Source organism: Acomys russatus, chromosome 23, assembly GCF_903995435.1.
Source record: "Acomys russatus chromosome 23, mAcoRus1.1, whole genome shotgun sequence".
NCBI classification, from domain to species: Eukaryota; Metazoa; Chordata; class Mammalia; order Rodentia; family Muridae; genus Acomys; species Acomys russatus.
In genome coordinates, this window is record NC_067159.1 from 36,765,977 (window position 1) to 36,790,578 (window position 24,602).

Here is a 24,602-nt window from a genome sequence, read left to right on the forward strand (position 1 = left end):
AAGGATGCAGCTCCATGTTGGCTTCTCCCCCTCTGGATAGGCAGCCTGCGGGCCTGGGCTGGAGAGAGGGAAACTTAAGACAGGACCTTGTTCAGCAGTGAGTACTTGGGTAAAGAACACACACACACACACACACACATACCCAGGAACAGCTTCAGAGAACTAGTGCAGTTTATTGGGGGAGGTGCAACGGGGGGGTACTTACACCCCTAGGGAGGAGGGCAGAGTCTCTGTGGCAAGGTCTGTGTAGCCATGTACAATTGGCTAGGACAGGGCTATGGGGAGATACTTTATCTGCGTACCCAGAGACTAGGGGGTCCAAGGGGAAAATCTTCTAAGGTCAAACAGGAAGTGAAGCCTGATAACTGTCAGGGTAGCAAATTCTTACTAATGTTGATAATCTGGCAGCTGATTTTGGTGCCAGGTTGGAGGATAGGGGAGGAAGCCAATTCCTGCCACCCTTACCTGAGGTATCTGGGGTTGACGCTGCCTCAACCCTTCCTCTGCCAATCCCACACAAGGAGTGCTCTTAATCTCTCCAGCCCCACATAGTTCTTTTCAGAGCAGTTAAACTGCTTGAGTTTGCTTTCAACACAATTTGTTTCTCTAGCTGTTGCTTTCTGAATTGTATCATTGCACTGAAATGAAGGGATTGGGGAGATGGCTCAGTTGGTTAAAGTGCTGGCCAGGCATCATGGATGAGGACTGACTTTGACTGCCAGCACCTCCTTAAGATGGGAGGCAGAGACCAGATAACTTCAAGCAACTGCTTCCACGTTTCTTAATTCTCTGCCATTTTCCAAGATAAAAATGCGAGTATGACCAACAATTACTGTGGAAGTCCAAGAGGTGAACCCTAAACTGACCTCTGCTGCCTGAAGCTCAGTCTGTGAACCTTGTGGAATGTGTTCTTTTGGAAGCGTTTCTTCAGATGTGACATCTTCAGAACTTTAGAAATGCTTCATTCTTTTTAACTGTCTCATCAGTGGCAAAAGCCTGATAAAGTCTAGAGGTTCCACCCTAAGTGAAGTGTTTACTGTGGGTATAGGGCAGAAGAGGAGCATAAAGTGAACTCTGATACGGAAGTACTCTGTGATTTAAAAAAAATAGACATTGCAACTTAGCTTAGACTTTGCACTCGTCTGCACGAATTATTTTCTTTGGAATTATCTTTTTTCTTGTAGTTTCCAGAGGCCATCAGATACAGTATACTTGGTAATTTTGTCTTGAACACTATTCAGTGAAACCTCAAGGTTTAAGCCACTTTTTTGACAATAAATACACAAGAAATTTGGTAAAAAGAACTTACTGTATCACAAGAAAATGAAAAGAAATAGATGCTCATAAGAGTGAACTCAGAAGTAATAAGCAATGCAGCTTTGTGCTGTCAGGTCCAGATAGGATTGGAGAACTCTCTGGCCATCACCAGGAAACAGACATTTCTACCGCGTCAGCAGACCAGAAAAATGTCTGTTTGCTCATGTTCAGCTCTTCTCTGATTTTGTAGTAGAAATACTTGAGAAGAATTTATTTGTTTATTTTAATTTCAGAGGCATTATCAAGTAGTTGGAATAGCTCAAAAGGAAACAAAAAGCTTGCCAAACTGTTTGTCTATGCCAAACTTACCTTTGTGTTTAGTGCCTTTTCAAATTATTTACCTGTCTTTCACTTTACTTGAGAGAACATCTTTAAAATAAGACCATCTCTTGGCTGTGACAAGGTCGATTGGCAAACCTGGATACATACCCCAAAGATCAGTACTGTGGTTTGAATCTTATCATCCTCTCAGGCTCATGTTTTATCCACTTGCTCTCCAGCTGCCAATGCTCTTTTAGGAGGCTGTGAGCTGTGGGAGGTAGAGCGAGCTCTGGGGTCTGGGAGGGAGGACCTATCTGTCACTGGAGACGAGACACACTCATGCCATTTCCAGTTCTCTCTCTCTCTCTCTCTCTCTCTCTCTCTCTCTCTCTTTTTTTTTTTTTTGTGGTTGAAACAAAAGACATGAGCTCTCAGCTCTCTGTTCCCGCCACCATGCCAGAAGGCCAATAGATAATCGTTTTGGACGTAGGGGAGAGATTTTCTTCAGTGGTGTATCCATTGGCAAAGTGTCTATATTCCTGTAAATAGCCTTTTGCTTATGCCACTGTAAGTAACCCTCATTAAGTATATTAGTTTGCCCCAAACAAAATGAAATGGTATAATTATCCGAATAAAGGCCTCTAAGAGATTATTGTTACTATCTGCATGTCGTTTTGGCCATGATATATGCCATTTGATTTTTACAAACAAATCCAGCGTTGTCACATAGGAAAAGGGAGGTGTCAAAATGATTGTTTGGCATCAGACACCTACGATACACATCTGGCTGAACAGTGATCAGACGACTGTGCTGCTGTGCGAAGGCTGACCTGGTGACTTCTGTCTGTGCTGTTAGCAAGGGTGCAGCGAGGAGAAGGCTGGAACTATTTGTGGAGACCAGGCAAGTTCCGCCCCCTGCACCCCCCCCCCCCACTTTTGTTGTCCTTTTTGGTGCAAACAGCATGGCCTTTATCTGTAACATTCATGGTAGTGAGTCTGAAGTGAGCCTGGAAAGTACAAGCTTGTCAAAGCTTTGTTGTTAAGGAGAAAATTATGGACAGTTTTTAAAGTATCTGATTACACACAGCTGAGAAGTGGCTCAGAGCTTGGGAATCACAATCTGTCTGATCAGAAAGGGAAAGGAATTCAAGGAGTATATGGTACTTACTTCTCAGCCATAAGCTCTTCTGGGCCTTGGTTAGAGTCCAGAGCTCTATGTGCAAGAGTGCCTCGAGCTTTCTGCATGTCTGAATCTAGCTCTTCTATCTTAAAAAATGATACCATAGCTGGCATGATGGTACATACTTGTACGTCCCAGCACTTGGAATGCTGGGGCGGAGAGATCAAGGAGAAGAGATCAAGGCCAGCCTTGGCTTCATAGTGAGATCAAGGGCTAGCCTTGGCTTCATAGTGAGATCAGGACCAGCTTTGGCTTCAGAGTGAGATCAAGGGCCAACCTGGGGCTTTGGGAAACCATACCTCAAAAGATAAAACAAGGCAAAAATAAAAGCAATTTTTATGGCTTGAATTTTTTTTTTTTTTTTTTTTTTTTTTTTTTTTTTTAGAAAGGGTTTCTCTGTGTAGCCTTGGCTGTCCTAGACTCACTTTGTAGACTAGGCTGGCTTTGAACTCACAGTGATCCACCTGCCTCTGCCTCCCGAGTGCTGGAATTAAAAGCATGCGTGACCACGCCCAGCTCATGACTTGAAAATTTTATGAAGCAGCTAAAAAATTGACCAAGGGATGAGTTTATAGAACCATTGAGAAGAGATAGAAAGATCTGAATGCTAAGGACTTTAAAAATCGGGGCTTGGCTCCTCGGCTAAGATGCACTTGCCCCTCTTCCAGAGGACCCGAGTTTGGTTACCAGGACCCACAATGGGCAGCTCAGAGGCCCCTGCAACTCCACTCTCAGAGCATCAGATGCCCTATTCTGGCCTTTGCTGGCGCTCACACAATGCCACCCCTCTCCCCTCAGGAACACAAGTAAAATAGATCTTAAAAAAAATGTACTTTTAAAATCCAAACTGCTTGATGTTACATCTCTTCAAATACCTCTCCACCACTTTTAAATAGTAATTCACTTTGTCGGGCTGTTTAACATTCTTTGTACCGTCAGCAGATGATATGTTCACTCTGGGTGCAAATGTGTATTTGCTCAGGGATCTTTTTCAAAAGCTGTTTTTCAAAGGCCATTGTATTCTGGGAAATAGAACACTGTTGCAGAAGGCTTTTGTGCTCCCCACCAAGATGGCCAGAGGACATAGGAACGCTGACACTCGTCCTGAATGCACTGGCAAGGTGGCCAGGAACTGGGGCGTCTCAATCTTCCTAGTGCTGCAACCCTTTAGTACGGTTCCTCATGCATTATCATTGCTACTTCATAACTGATTTTGCTACTGTTATGAATTGTAGTGTAAATATCTGTGCTTTCCAGCGGTCTCAGAGGACCCCTGTGAACAGACCGTTCAGCCCACCAGACAGGTTGAGAACCTCTTCCTTAGCACTGGGGCACTTGGAGGTTTCTTTTCACTTTTGCTTGCGGGATGGGAAGAGACACTTTTTCATAAGAAAAACATCAAAAGGTATTGGGTGATATAGTTAATACTATCTGTAATGTTAATAGATAGTAAGGCATAAATAATTCCTTTCCTCTTCATTAGTGCTTCTCAAACTTATTTATTTTACTTTATTTTTTAATTTAATTTTATTAATTTATTCTTATTACATCTCAATGGTTATCCCATCCCTTGTGTCCTCCCATTCCTCCCTCTCTCCCATTTTCCCCTTACTCCCCTCCCCTATGACTGTGACTGAGGGGGACCTCCTCCCCCTGTATATGCTCATAGGCTATCGAGTCTCTTCTTGGTAGCCTGCTATCCTTCTTCTCAGTGCCCTCAGGTCTCCCCATCCAGGGGACGTGGTCAAATATGAGGCACCAGAGTACGTGTGAAAGTCAGACCCCATTCTCCACTCAACTGTGGAGAATGTCCTGCCCATTGGCTAGATCTGGATAGGGGTTTAAAGTTTACCGCCTGTATTGTCCTTGGCTGGTGCTTAGTTTGAGCGGGACCCCTGGGCCCAAATCTGCCTATCATAATGTTCTTCTTGTAGGTTTCTAGGACCCTCTGGACCCTTCTACTTTGCTATTCTCCCATGCTCCTCTCATCTAGAGTCCCAATAGGATGTCCTCCCCTCTGTCCTACTTTCCTGGAAGGGTTACTCTGAGGGTCAAAAATCACCTGTACTTAGAATAGTTCAATACTTCCTATATTTTGGTGCCAAAAATTTACATAGTAGATTGTCCTTAATGTATTAAGCTGATAACAAGGAAATACAGCAAAGTACAGGTCTGTCAGAGCCCAGAGAGCCACTTATTTATAAAGCACAGTATCTTCGGATGACCTGTCTACCTGCTCTGTCTCTTGCAGCTAAATATTTTAATTAGCTGGGTTGCTGTGTCATTCTTCCTGTAGGTGTGTGGCAATGCCAACTGCTTGCTTGTTTCTCAGCTAATATATTCATTTTGCCAAACAGAACAGCATGTCCACCCTGTAGAAACTGATGCATTCGTGGTCTTTGGTTTGTAAAAGTTAATTAGTCCTTGACTTTTAAAGAGCTTATCTGTCTAGGTTTGAAATATTTGATTTATTTTTCTTTATACCATGATAACTGGCTCTAGTATGACCCAGCTGTACCATTACGTTTTTGTGCACGTGAGGTGTATGTATAAATACATGCATGTATGCATGTGTGCTCGTGCCACTGCACACATTAATATGTGTGTAGAGGCCAGAGGTTGATGAAAGGTGTTTTTCACTATTGATGCCTCTCATACAGAGTCTCTCATTAAACCCAGAGCTTAGTTATTTGGAAAGCCAGCTAGGCCCAGGGATCCTCCTACCTCTACTTTCCCAATGCTGGGATTACAGGCACCTGCTGGAACTGCGGGGAGGTGGGGCACTGCCATACTGATTTTCTTTACATAGATTCTGGGGACCCAAGTTCAGATCTTCATAACAGTATGGCAAGCACATAACCCACTGAACCATCTCCCCACCCCCCATAAGAATTTTATCTGTCTGTCTATCTATCTATCTATCTATCTATCTATCTATCTATCTATCATCTACCTCATCTACCTACCTGTCAACTTATTTATTTACTTATAAACAGTGAAAGTAGATTTATAAGGGAAAACTGAGAAAGAACTCCCAAAGGAAGAATACCCTGTAAGTATATTTTTAAGGATTTACATTTTTATTGGGTATAATAAGTTATTGACTTCTGAAAACTCAAGGGAAGGATGCCTTTCATCAAAATTCCATTTCTTATTTATACTTACACCCAGTTTCTCATCAGCTCCAAGTGCTGTGGTTTTGGGTACAGGCTACACAGCAGTAGGCTGAGAATTGAAGTGTTCTGTTTATTAGAACTGGTTGGTTGTTGTCAGGCTCAGGATGTGGCTCCATTGAAGGCCTGCCTGCCTAGCACACACAGGACCCTGGGTTGGATTCCTCTATCTCCTAAAGCTAGGTGAGGTGGGCACACATCTACAGCTCAGGAGCTAGAGGCAGTGAGAACAGGAGTTAAAGGACATCCTTACTTACATTCCAAGTTTGAGACCAGACTGGGCCACGAATCAAATCCAGGATAGACAAATGTTACACAGAGAAACCTTGTCTTGAAAAAAAAAAAAAAAACCCCAAACCAAACCAAAGCTCATAGAAATCTACCTGCCTCTGTCTCCCAGTACTCTACTCTACAGTACTACCAGGGCTAAGGTGTATGCCACCAGGCCCTACCTAAATTAGCCTATTAAGAACATGTTTTTCAGCTAGGCAGTGGTGGCACATGCCTTTAATCCCAGCACTTGGGAGGTAGAGGCAGGCAGATCTCTGAGTTTGAGGCCAGCCTGGTCTACACAGTGACTTCCAAGACAGCCAGAGCTACCTAGTGAGTCTTTGTTTCAAAAAACCAACCATCAACCAGTGAGATAAACAACAAACAAACAAAAAAATAATCTCCAATAACAATAAGCACACTTTTTAATACTTTCATTCCTCTACCTTAGAAGAAGATCATCCAGAGCACGCAGACAGTATCTATTATCTGCCATTGATGACGTCATCATAGTCACACGTCTCTAGAAACTTCCACTATCTTTCCAGGTAGTAAGAGGGAAGAGGCAAATGTTGTCTCGGTTTTACTTTGACAACAGTTTGGTGCCTTGAGATACCTCTGTCCTAGATTTCATTATAAAGTGGCCTCTGGGGATTGGAGGGATGGTTCTGCAGTTAAGAGCATTGGGTGTTCTTTCAGAAGACCCTTGTTCCATTTCCAGCATTCACAAGGTAGTGCACAACCATTGAGCTGATGCCCTCTTCTGGACTCTATGGGCACCAGGTACACACATGGTACATAGACATACAAACATGCAAACCAAACACATACATTAATTAATTAAAAATATATTAAGTGACTTCTTTCTTTTCTTTTCTTTCTTTCTTTTTCTTTTTTCTTTTTTTTTTTCGAGACAGGGTTTCTCTGTGTAGCCCTGGTTGTCCTGGACTCACTCTATAGACCAGGCTGGCCTTGAACTCAGAGATCCACCTGTCTCCGCCTCCCTCCTGAGTGCTAGGATTAAAGGCGTGCGCCACCACGCCCTGCTTTAAGTGACTTTTTTTACCCCTACAGCAGAAGTATGGATTTTGTGGAGATGTCTGACTGTCGTCATCCAGGGATTCTGTCCTCTTATGACGTTAGCTCGGGTGCCCTTTCTCATGTTGTCAATGTAAAGGCAAGAAAGGGGAAGAAAGTGGAACATGCTAGCTGCTCATGAGATAGGTTGACTAATTTATTAATTATTTTTAAAATTTGAGAAGTTTCATTCTGCTTCAGGATGAGGTTTTATTGGCATGGAACTGTATCATCTAGTCCTTGGTCCAGTTTATGGCTGGCAAGAATGCATATATTTTATTTAAAAAGTTACATTTATTTAGTATGTATGAGTGTGAGCATACATGCCAGGGAGGGGACAGTTTGTGGGACTTAGTTTTCTCCTCCTACAATGTAGGGCCCCAGGTTCAAACTTGGGTCTTCAGGCTGGTGGACAAGTGCCTTTTACCCACTGAGTCCTCTTGGTGCCCCAAGGTTGCAGATTTTGGTGAGGTGTTCTGGGGCCTTGCTGTCCAGGCTTCCCCATGGGGCAGCCTGCATAGGCTGACCCAGAAGCAGTGTTAGCTTCCAGTGCAGCACGGATAGCTTGGAAATACCTGCTTTTCTCTCATGGCTTCCATCAAATGCTATGCTCTCTCTGGGTGTGAGGACACTGCACATAGATACACACATATACAGGTTCCTGTGTATACACAGGCTTGCATGCACACACATACACACAATACCTTATTTTTTGGACCATAAGATGCACTTCCCCCTCAAAAGCAAGGGGGAAATTAGGGTGCACCTTATGGTCCGATTGCCGTTTTTACTGTTTTTCTTGTTTTACTGGTTTAAAAGCTGGGTGCGTCTTAGGGTCAGGTGTGTCTTATAGTCTGAAAAATATGGTAAACAAATCTTTTAAAAATAATTATACTTCCCCTTTTAAAAAATTGTGTATGCATGTGTAATGTGTTTGTGCACAGGTATGTGTGCAGGTGTGCACACCCATGCATGCATATGTGGAGGTCAGGGAGGAAGTCACGTGTGTTCCTCTGTTGCTCTTTATTTTGTTCCCATGAGACAGAATCACTCATGTGCCTTGGAGCTCACTGCTTCTTCTGCTGGGTGGGCTGGAAAGCAGCCCCAGAGACCCCACCCCACCGCTTCGTCTCCACTCATTACTGGGACTACCGGAGGGTGTGGCTACATCTAGCTGGATGCTGGGGAGCTGAATTCGGGTTCTCAAGCTTGTGAGAGCTATCGTCCCAAACCCCCCACTTTCCTTTATAAAAAACCAGTTTGCCTATGCTGTTAGGTTTATATTCAATATTTACTTCTTTTCATGGCAGGTTTGTTTCAGGACAGTGCAACTCATAGAAGAGCCCATTGAAGGGTCTCCTGGCCTAAGCTTCTACTTCAAAATTAACGGACTTCCTATATTTCTGAAAGGCTCGAACTGGATCCCAGCGGATTCGTTCCAAGACAAAGTCACTTCCACACTGTAAGTGTTGGCTTTTTCCCTGTCACCCCTACCCGCCTACCCCACTCTCTCTGCAGTGCTACTAAACTCAAGGTTTGAAGTGACGAACTCTGTGTCTTTAATCTCAGCAGAAAGCCCTGAGGCTAGCACAGAAGGATAGAGTGATGGAGACTTCAGGATGAAGAAGAGTGTTTAAATTCATCCATTCTCTCTCGAGATATACTCTGACAGCTAGCGAGGTTGAGGCTGTTAAAGATATCGCATCTACTTTTTAGAAAAGCATTATATGTTTTCTCTGGGAGAAAAAAAGAAAGTGACACATTTGATATTTACACTTATCTACCTGGGGTGAGGGGAGAAAATAAATCCAGCTTCTTGTTGTTTTTTTAAGGAATAAATTAAATAATTTTGAGCATGCTTCTGGGTCGAGTACTTTGCTTGCTGAGCCATCTTCCTGGCCCGGTGCTGCATTTTTTACAGGTCAAAATGTAAAACAGAAAATAAACTTAGGAGCTAGAAGAAGATCAGCAACAACTTACACAATGAAGAAATCACGCGTGCTTTTTTATTTGCTTACTGTGGTTACAACTAGCTTCTGTGTTATTCTGCCTCAGTTTCTTTGGCATTGATTAAAAAACAAACAAACAAACAAACAACGACAACAACAACAACAACAAAAAAAACCCAAAATCATTTTGGCTTAAAAGTGGCTTTTTCCCTTAACAGATTTGAAAAATTTTGTCATGTTCCCCAACTTCTGCATTAGTATTTGCTTTTGGAATTCCTTCTCCAGGTTGAAGCTCCTTTTGCAGTCTGCCGTGGATGCTAACATGAACATTCTGCGGGTGTGGGGTGGAGGCATCTATGAGCAGGACGAATTCTATAAGCTCTGCGATGAACTTGGAATCATGGTGAGTACGCGGCACAGCCTTCGTGTTCCGTAGCTGCCCTGTCCTCACTCTCATGCTCTGGCCTGATATTATTTTCCCTTACTACCTCTCTTAGAGCAGGGGGGGTCTTGTTCCCTTGTTTATTTATTTATTAATTTTGGCCAAGGAATAAATGAACTATTGCTGCTAACAAAAACCATAGTTCTCCTCCATTTTACAATTACAGTCATCATGTGGGAGCTATATCCAATCAAATGTCTCTATACTTTCTTCATAATTTCTCCTGTGATACACAGGCATACATAAAAAATGGAATGTTAAGTAACTCATGGAGCACTGATGAACTCTGGAAAGGGAGAAAAATTACCCAAAGAAAAGATGTTCTTAGTATGCATGTTTTGCTGTTGAGGACATGCCGCCATGTCTCATGTCTGGAAAACTGATTTAAGGAGCCCTGCGGGCATGCAGCTCCTAATCAGTGTCCTCACATAAAGAAATGGAATGTTTGCACAAACATACTCATATCTATATCCATATGGAGTTAAAGGTGGGTGTGAGCTACCATGTGGGTGCTAGGGACTGTGAGAGTCGCAAGTGAGCTTAACCCCTGAGCCATCTTTCCAGCCCTATGAAAAAGAGAGATGTGAGTGAGTGTGTGTGTGTGTGTGTGTGTGTGTGTGTGTGTGTGTGTGTGAGATAGATAGATAGATAGATAGATAGATAGATAGATAGATAGAGAGGTGTGTGTGTGAGAGAGAGGGAGAGGGAGAGAGAGAGAGATTTTGTTTTTTCCAGGATATTGTTGAACCTTTAGAGGCAAAACTCATGGATATGAATATTTTGTATAAACATACATACATACATACACACACATACATACATACATATCTGAACCTCCATATCACACATACAAACACACACACACACACACACACACACACACACACACACACACACACACTAGTTCTAGAAATACAGAGTGCCACCATCATAGTGGCAACCACATTCTATACTGTTTATTGAATGATAGGTGTTTTCCTCAGTGCTATACATTTTCGTTTTGTTTTACTATTTTCATGCCTTCATGACATGGTTACCCTTGTTCTCTGCTCCCGTTTACAGAGAGTTAAACTGACCCCTGCAGAGGGTCTGTGCCTTGCCCAGTTGTTCACAGATGTACACGGTAGAATCACAACTAGCAGGAAGGCAGGCTGCTTGGGGGCCGTGCTTTGGTCAGGTGTTCCACACAGGCCTCCTAGGAGAGGACTTCATGGCCTCATTATTAAAGTGTGCATCAAGTAATGTTTCTGTCTGCAAAAAAACCAAAAAAGTTAAATCCTTTCTAAACATACTGTAATGTTTACATTCTGGTATATTTCTTAGTACTCAATGCCTGGTGAAATGAGGAGGAACAAAAAAATTATCTCAGCTAGGCGTGGTGGCGCACGCCTTTAATCCCAGCACTCGGGAGGCAGAGGCAGAGGCAGGCTGATCACTGTGAGTTCGAGGCCAGCCTGGTCTACAAAGTGAGTCCAGGATGGCCAAGGCTACACAGAGAAACCCTGTCTCGGAAAAAAAACAAAAACAAAAACAAAAAAAGAAAATTATCTCATTATTTCCTCTTCTGAATCCTCTTTCTTTCCTCATCTTCCCTGATTAGTAAAGTTCTCTCAGGTTTCTAAACATTTTTCTGCAACCCCGGAAAGTCGTTCAGTGTGGGTATCATCTGTCCTCTGTGCAGAGATGCTCAGGTGAGCGCCTTTTCAGGAGAACTTGCTTTTCCTTTAGTCGAAAGATAACCCCTAAGGGAGAATGAAGTCTTGCTTTCTGCATGATGACACTGCCTTTTCTTTCACTCAATAGGTATGGCAGGATTTTATGTTTGCCAGTGCCCTTTATCCGGCTGAGCAGGACTTCCTGGCCTCAGTGAGAAGGGAAGCTGCATACCAGGTTTGTTGTTATTACGCCTCCAAGAAGAGATAAAACGAATACATCCCTTTTTTCCCCCTCCTTTTGTTAAATCACCTATTTCTCTTTGGTGTTTCCTATTAAATCCTAAGAAAAATTGCAGTCTGGTTATTGATTTCCTGAGTCATTCACCCAGTGTCATGGCTTAAGCATCATCTGCTTGCTGAGAGCTCCCAGACTTTCGCCCAATCTTCCAGTCTCTGACAAATCCCTCTTTCTTGTATCCCCTCCCGCTTGGTGGTGTGGTCAAAGGCTTAGTAGGCATCTCCAGGCATGTGACATATCCAAACCACACACCCATCACTTCCCCAATCCTGCTACTCCTATAGCTTTCCTCAGCTAATAAATACAAGTCTCACTCAGGACAAAGATTTCATGTGACTCTTAAGTCCGTGAATTGTCTGTGCATTTCACACATGCCTCGTCAGTGATTTTTATATGTTTATTTTATTTAAAAGATTTATTGATTTGTTTGCTTATTTATTTATTTATTTATTTATTTATTTATTTATTTATTCCACTCACTGGAACCTGGGAATCGTGGATTAATCTAGGCTGGCCAGCCAGTGAGCCCTGAGACTCTCCTGTCTCTCTGCCTCCCTAGCACCACAATTACAGATGTGCTCAGCCCTGCCCAGTTTTGGACATGAGTGCTGGGGATAGAACCCAGGTTTCCACACTAGAGTAGAAAGCACTTAAATGACTGAGCTGTCTCCCCTACTTGTTCAGAGAGCTATTAAAATTGCATTGCCATAGTGCGTGAGTGGCCGTTTTGTGAGGTAACAGGTAGGCAAGCATTCCTATGTGGAAATGCAGTGATTGTAATTTTATTAATCACTATAGCCCTGGGTTCTTCTATGTTAGGTATGGAAATTATTTCATGTTTTCTTAAATTTCAGGTCAGGAGGCTAAAGTCTCACCCATCCATCATCATATGGAGCGGTAACAATGAGAATGAAGTAGCTCTGAGGGTGAACTGGTTTCATATAGATCCCAAGGACTTGGGAACTTATATTGAAGACTATGTGACCCTCTATGTGAAAAACATCAGAGAGGCTGTCTTATCAGTAAGTACTGGCGTTGGTGCAGCAGGATTTAAGAATGTGCTTCTAAAATGTGTAGGTCTCAATAATGGTATAGTATATTGTATGCATTTCTTCCCCCTCAGACAGTTTCTCTGTGTGGCTATGGCTATCCTGGAACTTGCTTTGTAGACTAAGCTGGCCTCAAACTCACTGAGGTTTGTCTGCCTCTGTCTCCTGAGTGCTGGGATTAAAGGTGTGTACTGCCCTCACTGCCACCACCACCACCACTACCACCAGATCTTTTTTTTTTTTTTTTAAATTGTGTGCCTCTTTTAAAGGCAGTCTTTGAAACATCATTTGAATTCAGAATATTTAAGGATAATTCTATAGCGTACGATCTGACCCACGTGGGTTGCGTGTGGATTTCTTAGAAGATGAACTGTCTTTGGGATTTTGCACATGGATTCAGTACTTACTGTTGCACACACTCTGGAGTTCATGTGTAGATCCTCAAATGTCTACTGAGTCTAGATTAGGCGATTTTTAAGGTATGCCACCTCTATAGTTCTGGAACTATGTATGTAAATGCAGATGCAGATGTACTTGTATTCTCTGATGTTTATGTTGGTGTGTATCATACATGACTATCTTGGTCTTTGGTGTGAGGGTCACAGTTCTGGTTACAGTGTATCCTGGGTTCTCCTATGGTGATATTCTTTGTATCACTATTTTGAACTAGGCATATTGAATACTCTGTGCTAATAATATACATTGGCCTTTTTTGTGGTGAGAGGACAGTGGTATTTTTTTTTTCAGTAACACTTTCAAAAGATTGTTTTAAAAGACTAATATTCTACTGCCTGATTTAGTGATCTGGCTGTCTTTACAATTTTACGTCTGTAATCATACATTTGGTTTATTCTGAAAAACTCTGAAAAGGAATGTATTTTTTAAATTTTTATTTATTTATATGAACGTTCTATCTGCATGTACGCCTGCACACCAGAGGAGGGCATTAGAGGGTATAGGTGGTTGTGAGCCACCATGTGGTTGCTGGGAATTGAACTCAGGACATCTGGAAGAGCAGACAGTGCTCTTAACCGCTGAGCCATCTCTCCAGCCCCAGGAACGTATTAAAAACAGTGTGTTATAGGTAACACCAATGTATGCCTAGTTAATGACTTTATGTGTATATTTGTTTAGGAGACTTATTTGTTTTTACTTTATGAGTGTTTGCCTGCATGTCTTTGTGTGCAGTGTGCATAGCTGCTGCTGCGAAGGGCACTGGGTCCTCTGGAACTAGAGTTACAGGTGGTTGTGAGCTGCCATGCGGTGTTGGAGAAATGGCTCATCAGTCAAGAATATGTGATTTTCATATTTGATCAATGTAACAATTTGACTTTAATGCCTAGGGATTGTTTTTTTAACAGTATAGCGATGAAGTGCTCATGATTCACAATCCTGTCTATGTCGCCTTTGGCAATTTGCTTAATGTCCGCTTTTCTACTGATAAGATTGAATTAGAAATAGGTACTAACTCTTAGGAGCTCTATGGGTTTTTGTCTCAACCTCTACAGATGTCTTCATTCTGGGTCATGAAGATGTTTACAGAGTTCCTTGAAAATGGATATGTTAACTGCTATGTCATAATTACTGCAGTTGTTGCCATCAAGGCTACTCGTTATAATTAATTCCTAGTGGTTCATCTTGCTCTAAACAAGCATCTAAGGTCATGATCTAGAATTTCCTTCACTTTACAGATAAGACCCTGACATTAAAACCTGCCCTATACTAGTAAGATTCTGAGTTGAGTTGTAAACCCAAGTGTATCTGACTTGAGGTCAAAGCATGGCTGAGAACACTGGGAAGAGGTGCCCTGGGGCATGAGCTCGGGTGCTCATCACAGGAGAAAGGATAGCAAATATGAACAGGGTAGTGTTGACAGGGAGAGCGGTGACCATCCCGTTAACTTTCAGCTATTTGGCATCTCTAGGAATTCATGGTTTGTTTGTTTGTTTGTCTTTTTAAAATACTTTACTGTCTGCAAACACTTACCAAATCAACATATTATCCTTAAAAGCATCTTATTTCTATGTCCAGGAAGACAAGAGCCGCCCTTTTATTGCATCCAGCCCTACCAATGGGGTCAAAACCATGGCAGAAGGCTGGATCTCTACTGACCCTGACAGCATCCATTATGGAGATGTACATTTTTATGACTATTTCAATGACTGCTGGAATTGGGAGGTCTTCCCAAAAGCTCGATTAGTGTCTGAATATGGCTACCAGTCCTGGCCTTCCTTTAGCACACTAGAAAAGGTAAGCCACTGGGCTCTCCACTTTCCCCTGATTTAGAACATTAGGTGGTAGGTTCAGGGAGTCAGAGGAGAGCCACTCCTTATTTGATAGTTGAGTAAGAGAATGAAAGAAAAGAGTTCTGGCTTAACGTCTGAGGAGCTAAAAATGTCATGATTGCCATTTTGAGTGGATAACTTTCCAGTGTGCTTTTAATTGGTGTGCATTCAGGAACACTTAAAAGTTAGATAGAAGCCTGTGGAAGCTTAAGTTTGACTTTTAATTTTACACAAAAACAACTCTAGTTGCTACAAACATTTATCTATCTATCTATCTATCTATCTATCTATCTATCTATCTATCTATCTATCTATCTATTTTGGTTTTCGAGACAGGGTTTCTCTGTTACACAGAGCTGGCCTCGAGCTCACAGAGATCTGCCTGCTTCTGCCTCCTGAGTGCTGGGATGAAAGGCATGTGTCACTCCACCCAGCTTATTTACTTATTTATTTGTGTGTGTGTGTGTGTGTGTGTGTGTGTGTTTATTCTTGCCCCATGCGTGTGGTGGTGAGAAGTCATCTGCAGGAGCTGGTTCTCTCTTACACCTGGAGTTCTGGGGAATCCAACAGTCAAGCTGAGCAGCGAGTGCCTTTCCCAGCTGGACCATCTTGTTGACCCTGAATGGATACTTTCTATACAGCTGAATCATTTATAGCTATTCAAAATTGGATATTCAACCACATTAGAAGAGATGAATAGGACAAGCAAGTCCCAGTCTGTGCTACCCAGTTTTATTTCCTCCTTCTTCATGGCTGTCTTTATTTTTCTTGCTGCTTTTTCTTCATGTCGGCATATCTGGTTTTCTGTATAGATATACACTCTATACCCAAAGATTTCATTTTAGAGTTGTGTGTGATATTTTTAAAAGCCCTTTAATGAGAAGTAGTTATCTTAATAAAGAACTTGCTTATTTAATGCACACAACTCAAGGTAGTCCTTGGTGTACTTGAAGACATGTACACTCATCCCCACACTCTGATGTTGGGACATTTTCATCACTCAGTAGAAACTCTGGTCCCCTTAGCAGTCACTTCCTGCTCTCTTCTGACCCTCCCCACCAGCCGTAGGCACCGCTGCCCTGTGTCTATGTCTACGTGTTTGTGTACTCTTCTCAATTCGTGTGATTAGAATCACACATTGTGTGGTGTCATGAGGTTGGCATAACTTGCTGCCTTAGAGGGTCATTACCCCTTATGGATGACTGTGTTCTATTGGATGCATTTTCCACATTTGCCGATCATTTTGTCTGTTGATGGACAGATGTGTCATTTCCGTGCCTTAGCTGTCATGAAGAAAGTTGTTGTGAACACTAGTGTGCCTGTTTTTGAATGAACACTGTTTTAGACCTCCTGGGTGTGAACCTGTGAATGCAGCTGATGAGTCATCAGATGACTCTCTCACTGCTCGGAATTGTTTTCTGTAGTGACTGCACCCCTTAGTTTTCCTTCTAGCCTTTTCTGCATCCTTTCCAACACTTTTTTTTTTCACTTTTAAAAACATTTTTTGTGGAATTATAGTTTTAAAAAATTGCATTTCTTTTATCCCTGACTATTTGGAACATATCCTCATGGCCTTATTATAATTGTATATCTTCCTTTGAGAAATGTATATTCATATCCTTTATTCAATCTTATTTATTGTTTTAGGCACAGTTTTGCCAGTTGCCCAGGACTAGGTTGGCCTGAAACTCATTCTACAGACTAGGCCAGTAGTTCTCAATCTTTCTAACACTGTTACCCTTTAATACTGTTCCTCATGTTATGAATTGTAATGTAATGTCTATTCTGATGGTCTTAGTGACCTCCTGTGAAAGGGCCCTTTGACCCTCAAAGGGGTCATGACCCACAGGTTGAGAACTGCTGGTCCAGGCAGTTTTAGGATAAGGAATATGAGCAAATTCTAAAACATTTACTATTGTAATAGCAGTATTTGATTATTATTTAAAACTATGACATTTTAGGCAGAATATCAATTATAGTCCATTACTTAGTTTTAAAAACCCAAAAAAAGAACTTACCTAAATAAGTGAAATGGGATTGCAAGATACAGTGAAGCCAGTTTGGTGATACTGGCTTATAAGTTCAGCACTCAGGAGGCAGGAGAATCAGTTGAGCACCCATCCATGTGAGAGGACATGGGCGTTACCTGGGTTCCTCTCTCAGAAAACCAAAGGATGACAACATCAACAAGAAGATATGACAAGTAGTTTAATAGACAGAACTATGTTTTTCTAGGCCAGGCTTTTAAGAGAAATACTAAATTATAATGTTCTAGTTATGAAAGCAGAACATTGTTTTGAAATTGGATCCTGCCTTGTACAAGGCTGGTCCTTGACCAGTAATAAAAAGGATGATTTTGTTGTTGTTGTTTTTGTTTTTTTAAGTTTTTCAAGATAGGGTTTCTCTGTGTTGCCTTGGCCATCCTGGACTCACTTTGTAGACCAGACTGGCCTCAAACTCACAGCGACCCGCCTGCCTCTGCCTCCCGAGTGCTGGGACTACAGGCGTGCGCCACCACGTCCGGCTATGGATGAATTTTTTTTTTTAAATGTATGAAATTAACACTATAGAACCAACCTTGAGTTCTTTCCTGATGTGCAGAGCACTTCCCAGATTTGTCAGGACCGTGCAAGGAAGGTGGCTCCACTGCTGAGATCTGTAGCTCTTCTTTATTCAAAAGGTCTCATCTAAAGAGGATTGGTCGTACAGTAGCCACTTTTCCCTTCATCGGCAACATCATGTAAATGGCAATGACGAGATGCTTCAGCAGGCCGAGCTTCATTTCAGGCTCCCCCAGAGGACAGACCCATTACGCAACTTTATGGATACTATCTACCTTACTCAGGTAAGCTGTTTTCATCTGGAGCTGACAGCTTTCTACACTGCACATACGCAAAGTGCAGATTTTGCAGCCTTTGCACAGTGGAAAATGTTCGGGCTTGCATTCTCCTGTTAAGGCTTCTGTTTTCTTCACAATACAGATGTGACAATCCATAAGACCACAACTAATTTTTGGCTTTATTTCTCCCAGAAGAACAGCTTATGAAATTCTAAAAGCAGTTGTGTGTTAAAAAACAAAACAAAAAACCTGTTAGTTCAGCGTTCGTTTAAAGGTTCAGCAGTGAAGGCACTAATAGAATTTCTCAAGAAGGCAGAACTGGACTCACACATGAGGCAGTGAGATGGCCTCTGACTCTGCGGCCTGGCAATTGGGGTGGAAAAGGGTAAAGTCGTCAATGACGTGTGCCACTCCAAGGGGATAGCTTTATAGGAAAATGAAAGTCCTTCGTGTATACAAATTAATTTCACCACAGACCTGAGAGTCAAATGTTTGGAGCAGAGCCACAATTACATGCTCCAGGCCTTGGATTTGATCCCCGAGACAAAGAAAACCAAAACCCTGAAATACGGAGGGAACACAATAAACTTCTTGGAGAGAACACGAGGCAATAGCTTCATGAGTTTGACTCAGGGAGAGAGAGAGAGAGAGAGAGAGAGAGAGAGAGAGAGAGAGAGAGAGAGAGAGAGAGAGAGAGAGAGAAGGCTTGAGAGCACTAGCCACGAAAGAAAATGTTGATAAATCATATTTCACCACCTGGCTGTCACCAGATGTCCAACAAATATGCCAGGAACAAATGAAGGCAGCAGGGGGGGCTCTAAGCTCAGGGGTTGGCGAAGACTGAGGTAACTTCCTGTGGAAGAGGCCGTGCTGGTGAATCCTTAGTCAGGGTTCAGGAGTGGTAGTGTGAATCACAGACTAAGAGAACAGGCTGGGCATACAGCTAGTATTTGGAACAGATATGATCAGATAAGAAAGGCGGGGGAGGGGGAGGGAGGGGCGGGGACGCATAGGAATAGTGGGAGAGTTGAAGAGACAGAAGAGTCTGCTGTGACTGTAAGGCAAAGTCAGGGAAGGCCTTCCATGTTCATGAAGAAGCTTGCTGCAAGGCCTCCTTGGTTCAAACTGTTTTTGACAGTTGCAAATTTTGGTCAAGTAATAGCGTCTTAGCAAGTAGGCCCATTTCCTGTTCTTCAGAACCGTGTGAATGACTAACCAGAAAAGAACAAAGGGTGGGGGTGAGATTAGAGAGGATGAGCCAAACAAAGAACTAATCTTTATCCCCTCCCTCCCTCCCTTCCCATCATTTAAATTTTAATGGAAATTGTATTTAAGGTCACTCAATTCCTGCACCTTCCTGTTGGTGCCTCCTTGTGTTTTCCCTGTTCCTTTCTTACATGGCAAGGCCTGGCTTTCAGTTCCAGAAAGTTTCAATGAACTAACTCATTCATGTGCAGTTTTTGTTTGGCTTTAGCCTGGTGATGACCACCTTGCTGCTCCTGTGGGTAGAGAGACGGGGTGGGGAGTGAAAAGTGGAGCTAGGAGGGCAAAGAGAAAAATAAAAGATTAATGCCATTGAGCTCCCATCTAGTTTACACTTAGAAAGCATCAAGGCAGTGCCAAAGTCTGAGAGAGCAAGACCAATTCTGAGCCAAGGCTCACATAACCTCATCACTACTAAATCCCACAAGCAGAGCATTTCCATGGGTGCCCAGTCTGCCTCCTCCTGCATTGATTAGTGCTCCCCACACTTACATTTCAACTTAAACTATCTCTGCTTGCTTACTCAACATACTCTGGGAGGGTTGCCTAAGTTCGTAATACAATGAGTGTGTATTCTTTTGTATTGCGCTGGATTATTTTACCGTGGGAACAAATCACACTGCAAATAGTTTTCCTACTGAAGGACACTATGTTGTTTCCAGCTGGAGGCTGTTATGAGTAATGCTGCTATGAGCAGTATTTGAGATGACTATTAGTAGGCGAAGGTACTTGCTTGGGTATATAGCTGATTTACAAGGAAGCCAAGTATTTAGCTTTGACAGAAACTGTCAGAAACTTTCCCAAAGTGGTTAAACAAACTGACACTTTGTCTGACTATTTTACAGTTCCAGTTGGCTTACCTTCTCTTCAGCAGCTGCTGGTGTCAGTCCTTAATTATAGGAATTCTGGTGGGCATGCATCTTAAATGGCTTTAATTTCCATTTGCTTGGTTAAAAATGAGATTAAAGAGCTAGAGAGGTGGTTCCATGGCTGCTCTTCTGGAGGAACCAGGTTTGATTTTCCAGCACCCATGTGGCAGCTCGTAACTCCAATTCCAGTGAATCGAATGCCTTCTTCTGGTTTTTGTGGGTACCAGGTACACATGGTGTACAGACGTACATGCACACAAAGGACCCATACATATCAAATAAAAATTTAAAAGAATGTGATTAAGCATATTTTATTTTCTATTTTTGTTTTGTTTTTCTGAGGCAGGGTTTCCTGGCTGTCCTGAAATTCACTCTCTATACCAGGCTGGCCTTGAACTCAGAGATCCACCTGCCTCTGCCTCTCTGGTGCTGGGATTAAAAGAGTGTGTCACCACCACCTGGTACCACATTCTCATATATTTATTAACTATTTAGGTAGCTTTTATAGTGAAGTGTTTATTTAAGGTTTCTGCTTACTTGTTTTATAGAAGTTCTTAACTATGGATATCTCTGTGTTTTTGAGACAGGGATTCTCTGTGTAGCCTTGACTGTCCTGGACTCATTTTGTAGACCAGGCTGTCCTCCAATTCACAGAGATCTGCCTGTCTCTGCCTTCCTGAGTGCTGGGATTACACGTGTATACCACACCCTACATTTGGATATCTCTCAATAGATATATGAATTATAGCTAGGAGTACTTTTCAGTGACACAGTATTCTCTGGGTTCCATCCCCAGTATCACAGGAAAGAAATGTGTGAGTGTGTGTGTGTGTGTGTGTGTGTGTGTGTGTGTGTACTGAACTAAAGGAAATGAAAGAGTGATTACAATCCAGGTAGTGGTGATACATGCCTTTGATTCCAGCTCTTGGGAGATCTCTTAAGTTCAAGGCCAGCTTGTCTACAGAGCAAGTTCCAGGACAGCCAGAGAACTGTACAGAGAAACCCTGTCTTGAAAAAACAAAAACAAACAAACAAAAAAATAAAACAAAACAAAAAGAATGATTATTAACATAGTATATGGCATATATTATAATCCTTTCTAGGTATCATGTAATTTAATAATCAGGCAATCAACATTCCTCTAAGTGTCTACTAAGTGTCCGATACTTGGCCACAAAATGTTTTGAGCCCTTTCTCATGGAATTCCAACATCTCCAGACATCATATTTATATTGTAAAGTAGATTTTTGTTTATATTTTTATTTTGGCAATATTGAGAGAATTAAACCCAAGGTCTCGTGCACACTAGGCAAGCCCTCTATTACTGAGCTATAGCCATTATTTAAATTCAATGCCTTAGGAAACAGAAGTTCAGAAGAGGAATATTTTGCTCAAGAACTTGCCAATGACAAAATTTCCGTTTTTAAACCATGTGTGATACAGTTGAGGAAAGGGAAGTTGTGCAACTATCCAGGCATTTGGTTGACTCAATAACTCGGGGAGCTAATTGGAAGAGTAGAGAAGGTGAAGCCAACCGCTAGTTCTTTGGAACAATCAATAAAATGGTTGATGTTAAGATAGACTGGGCAAGTGAAGAGTCCAAATTAGGAATGTAAGAGGAAATAATGCCACTGGCCTTACAAAAATAGCAAAGACTGTGAGAGAAAACTATGAAAAACTGTGAGAAGTAACACCAAGAGACTTATAAGAAATGGATGTATTACTAGTGAAACTATGAAAACTGACTCAAGAAGAAGTAGAGTACCTGAATAGACCTATCACAAGCAGCCAAGTGAGGGTCATCCCCACTTAGTTTAAGGTCATTTTAATTTTTCATGAGCTCACTCAATGAAACATCATCATAAATCAAAGGTAATCTTTATTTTATCCTTTGGGACATTATTAAAAGTAGTATTGTTTATTTAATTTTACTTGAATGTTGTTTGCGGCTATTTCATAAAGATAAACCTGATATTTTACTTTTGATCTTATTTACTGTACTCTTGAAAACTGTATTTCTTAGTTCCAGCAAGATTTCCCTTTATTCATAAGGGTATCCCATATATAAGATCAAGTCATCAGCAGATAGCAAGAGTTTCATGTCTTCTTTTCCCTTCTGGATATCTGCATCTCATGTTCTCAGAAATGCTCTGGCTGGGATGTCTAGTAGAGCATTGAATAAGTGTACTGGATTCAGTTTCCCTCTGTTTCTGTGGCAAACACTGTGACAAAAAGAAGAAGCTTAGGGAACAAAGGACTTGGACTGCCAGGCTATAATCCGTCACTGAGTAAAGCCAGGGAAGGAATCAAGCAGGAAACTGAAGCAGAACTCACGGAATAATGGTGCTTCCTGGCTTACTCTCTAGCTCACTCACAGGCTCAGACTTAGGGAGCCCGCTTTCTTACATAGGACATCATCTCCTGCCTAGGGATGGTGCCACCACAATGGCTTGGGCCCTTCTTCCTCGATAGATAACAGAGACAATCCTCACAGACAGGCTAATCTGATCTATGCAATTCTTCAATCAAAACTTCCCTCTCAGATGACTGAAGTGGAAGTTTCAGGGTTCTTTGAAGACTCCGTTGTGTCACGTGATGTTTTTCTGGAACACAGCTGTGAAAGAGCATGTGATGTTTTGCTGGGAGCAAAACTGTGAGAGGTCGAGCGGTGGTTGGAAGGAGTATAAGAAGAGCCATGGACGGTGAGTGGGAGGAGGCTTTTGCGTTGTTACATTACTATGCAGCACTTTACTGCTCTTTGTAGTACTCCAGCCAATTCTGGCCACTTCCACTGACTCGTGCACATTTGGCAGAACCTTGCAGTTTCTCTTGGATCATGCCACCACTACAGATTTGTGTTGCTGTTTGGTGTTGACTATTGCGCTGAACTTTTGGTATCCTGACAACCCTGAGTGGATTTGGCCCAAGGGACTATGTCTAAACAGGTCCACACCCCCTTTTTCCTGTTAACATTCTTTTCCTCTACCTCTGGTTGGTGGGTTAGAAGTGAGGTTGAAGTGTTTAAGAGCTCTAAGTAAAGCAGGTTTTAAAAAAATCTAAGTCTACAGGTGATGCCCAGCCATGACCTAGGCATAATGGATAACTTCTCTTTTAATGTGGTAGAGGAATTGGCAGGTTTTGATGGGTTGGTGATGTTGTTTAAGGAGGTTGGCAGGGTAGCAGCTACTGCCGTTGGGTGATCTCCTATCTTGCTCCTGGAGGGGGTTTTCTGATTTTGCTTCCTGGTCTTCACACATATCATGTTGAAAAAGATTGGGGGGAAAGCTGAAAACTCAGCAGACTCATTCAATCTGCTTGTGTTAGAAAGGATTGCACAGTTAGCTAGGCACTTAAAGAGCTTGTGGATAGAGGTTGAAGTGCTTGGAAAGCAAAAAGGGTCAGTGGGTGGAGAACAACAGGGTTTAGGATTGGTGTCTGAGACTGGGAATTTACTGAGGGATGAAAGAGGGAAGCAAGCTAGGCTAAGGGCAGACTGCCGCCCCATCCTGCACTTTTGCTACCTGGTGCCCAGAGTACCTCCATGAGGCAAGGGGCCGGGAAGAGCAAGAGGCTGTACAGGGAAAACAGGATAGTGTTGAGCCAAGTGTGCCACCAGAAGAGTTGTCTGGGGCTACACAGGCAACATCACCCTTCCCAGTCTTTGTGCAGCATATGCCTGTTACAATGGTGGTCATGCTTATAATGAGTCTGCGTGGCACCCAATAGAAATGCTAGATCTAAAGCACTTTAAGAGTTCTGTTGTATTATGTGGCTTTCATTCTCCATTTGTTAAAGAAATGTTAAGTATCTGGGCTACACAGCATAGAGTTATTCCTCAAGAATGGAAAAGATTGATGTCAGCTGTGCTAGAAGCTGGTCAACAATTACAATGGTTGTGGTGGAGGCACAAAGCCACGAAAATAAAACAAGTAATATAGCAAGGAGGATAAATGTTGCTAAAGACCAACTGCTTGCTGAAGGATGTGATGCTGACCTACAAGAACAAATACAACCTAATGATATCATAATTGCACAATGTCCTGTTGCAGCATTAAGAGCTTTGGATATGATTGAGAATCCAGGGGAAAATACCATCTCATTTACTAAGGTAATGCAGGGCCCTCAGAAATCTTTACCAAATTCCTAGAGAGCTCGGGTTCACCTGTAAATAGAGCCAGATCAGACCCTGAAACCAGAAAGTCATTGATAGAGATCTTGGCATTCAGAAATGTAAATCCTGAATGTAAGAGAGTAATTAGACCATTGAAAGCATGAGGAGCCCCATTAGATGAGTGGACAAGAGACACAGCTGATACCGGCTCTCAGGAGCATCATTTCAATATCATAGGACAAGCCATGGCTGGAAGTCTCAGGAATCAAAATACCTGATGTTTTAATTGTGGTGAATTTGGCCATTTTCAAAGAAATTGTAAGGCCAGAAGATTCAGAGCTCAAACTAGCGAGGACATTGACTCTGGAGAAAATGGTATTGTAGAAGGGAATAAGCAGGTTCTGGCTGCAATGGAACACAAAGACTTGCTGTGGAAAGGGCAAACGTTGGTCTAAAGATTGGTCCAAGAGAAATATATGAGGTAAACCTTTGCTATTGGGAAATGAACTGAGGGCCCTGTCGGCTTGAGGCCCCATAGCAAATAATACAAGCTGTCCTTCTTTG

General features: G+C 42.2%; 1 protein-coding gene across 1 annotated transcript in view; it reads left to right on the forward strand.

Annotated features, from left to right (window-relative positions):
* Manba (mannosidase beta) overlaps positions 1-24,602 on the forward strand; it is an 86,080-nt gene that overhangs the window by 43,382 nt on the left and 18,096 nt on the right. The window contains exons 8-13 of the mRNA XM_051165484.1: positions 8,589-8,740; positions 9,513-9,630; positions 11,473-11,559; positions 12,477-12,644; positions 14,703-14,921; positions 17,637-17,801. Of these exons, the coding sequence (XP_051021441.1) occupies positions 8,589-8,740; positions 9,513-9,630; positions 11,473-11,559; positions 12,477-12,644; positions 14,703-14,921; positions 17,637-17,801 (909 nt within the window). The remainder of the gene's footprint in view (positions 1-8,588; positions 8,741-9,512; positions 9,631-11,472; positions 11,560-12,476; positions 12,645-14,702; positions 14,922-17,636; positions 17,802-24,602) is intronic.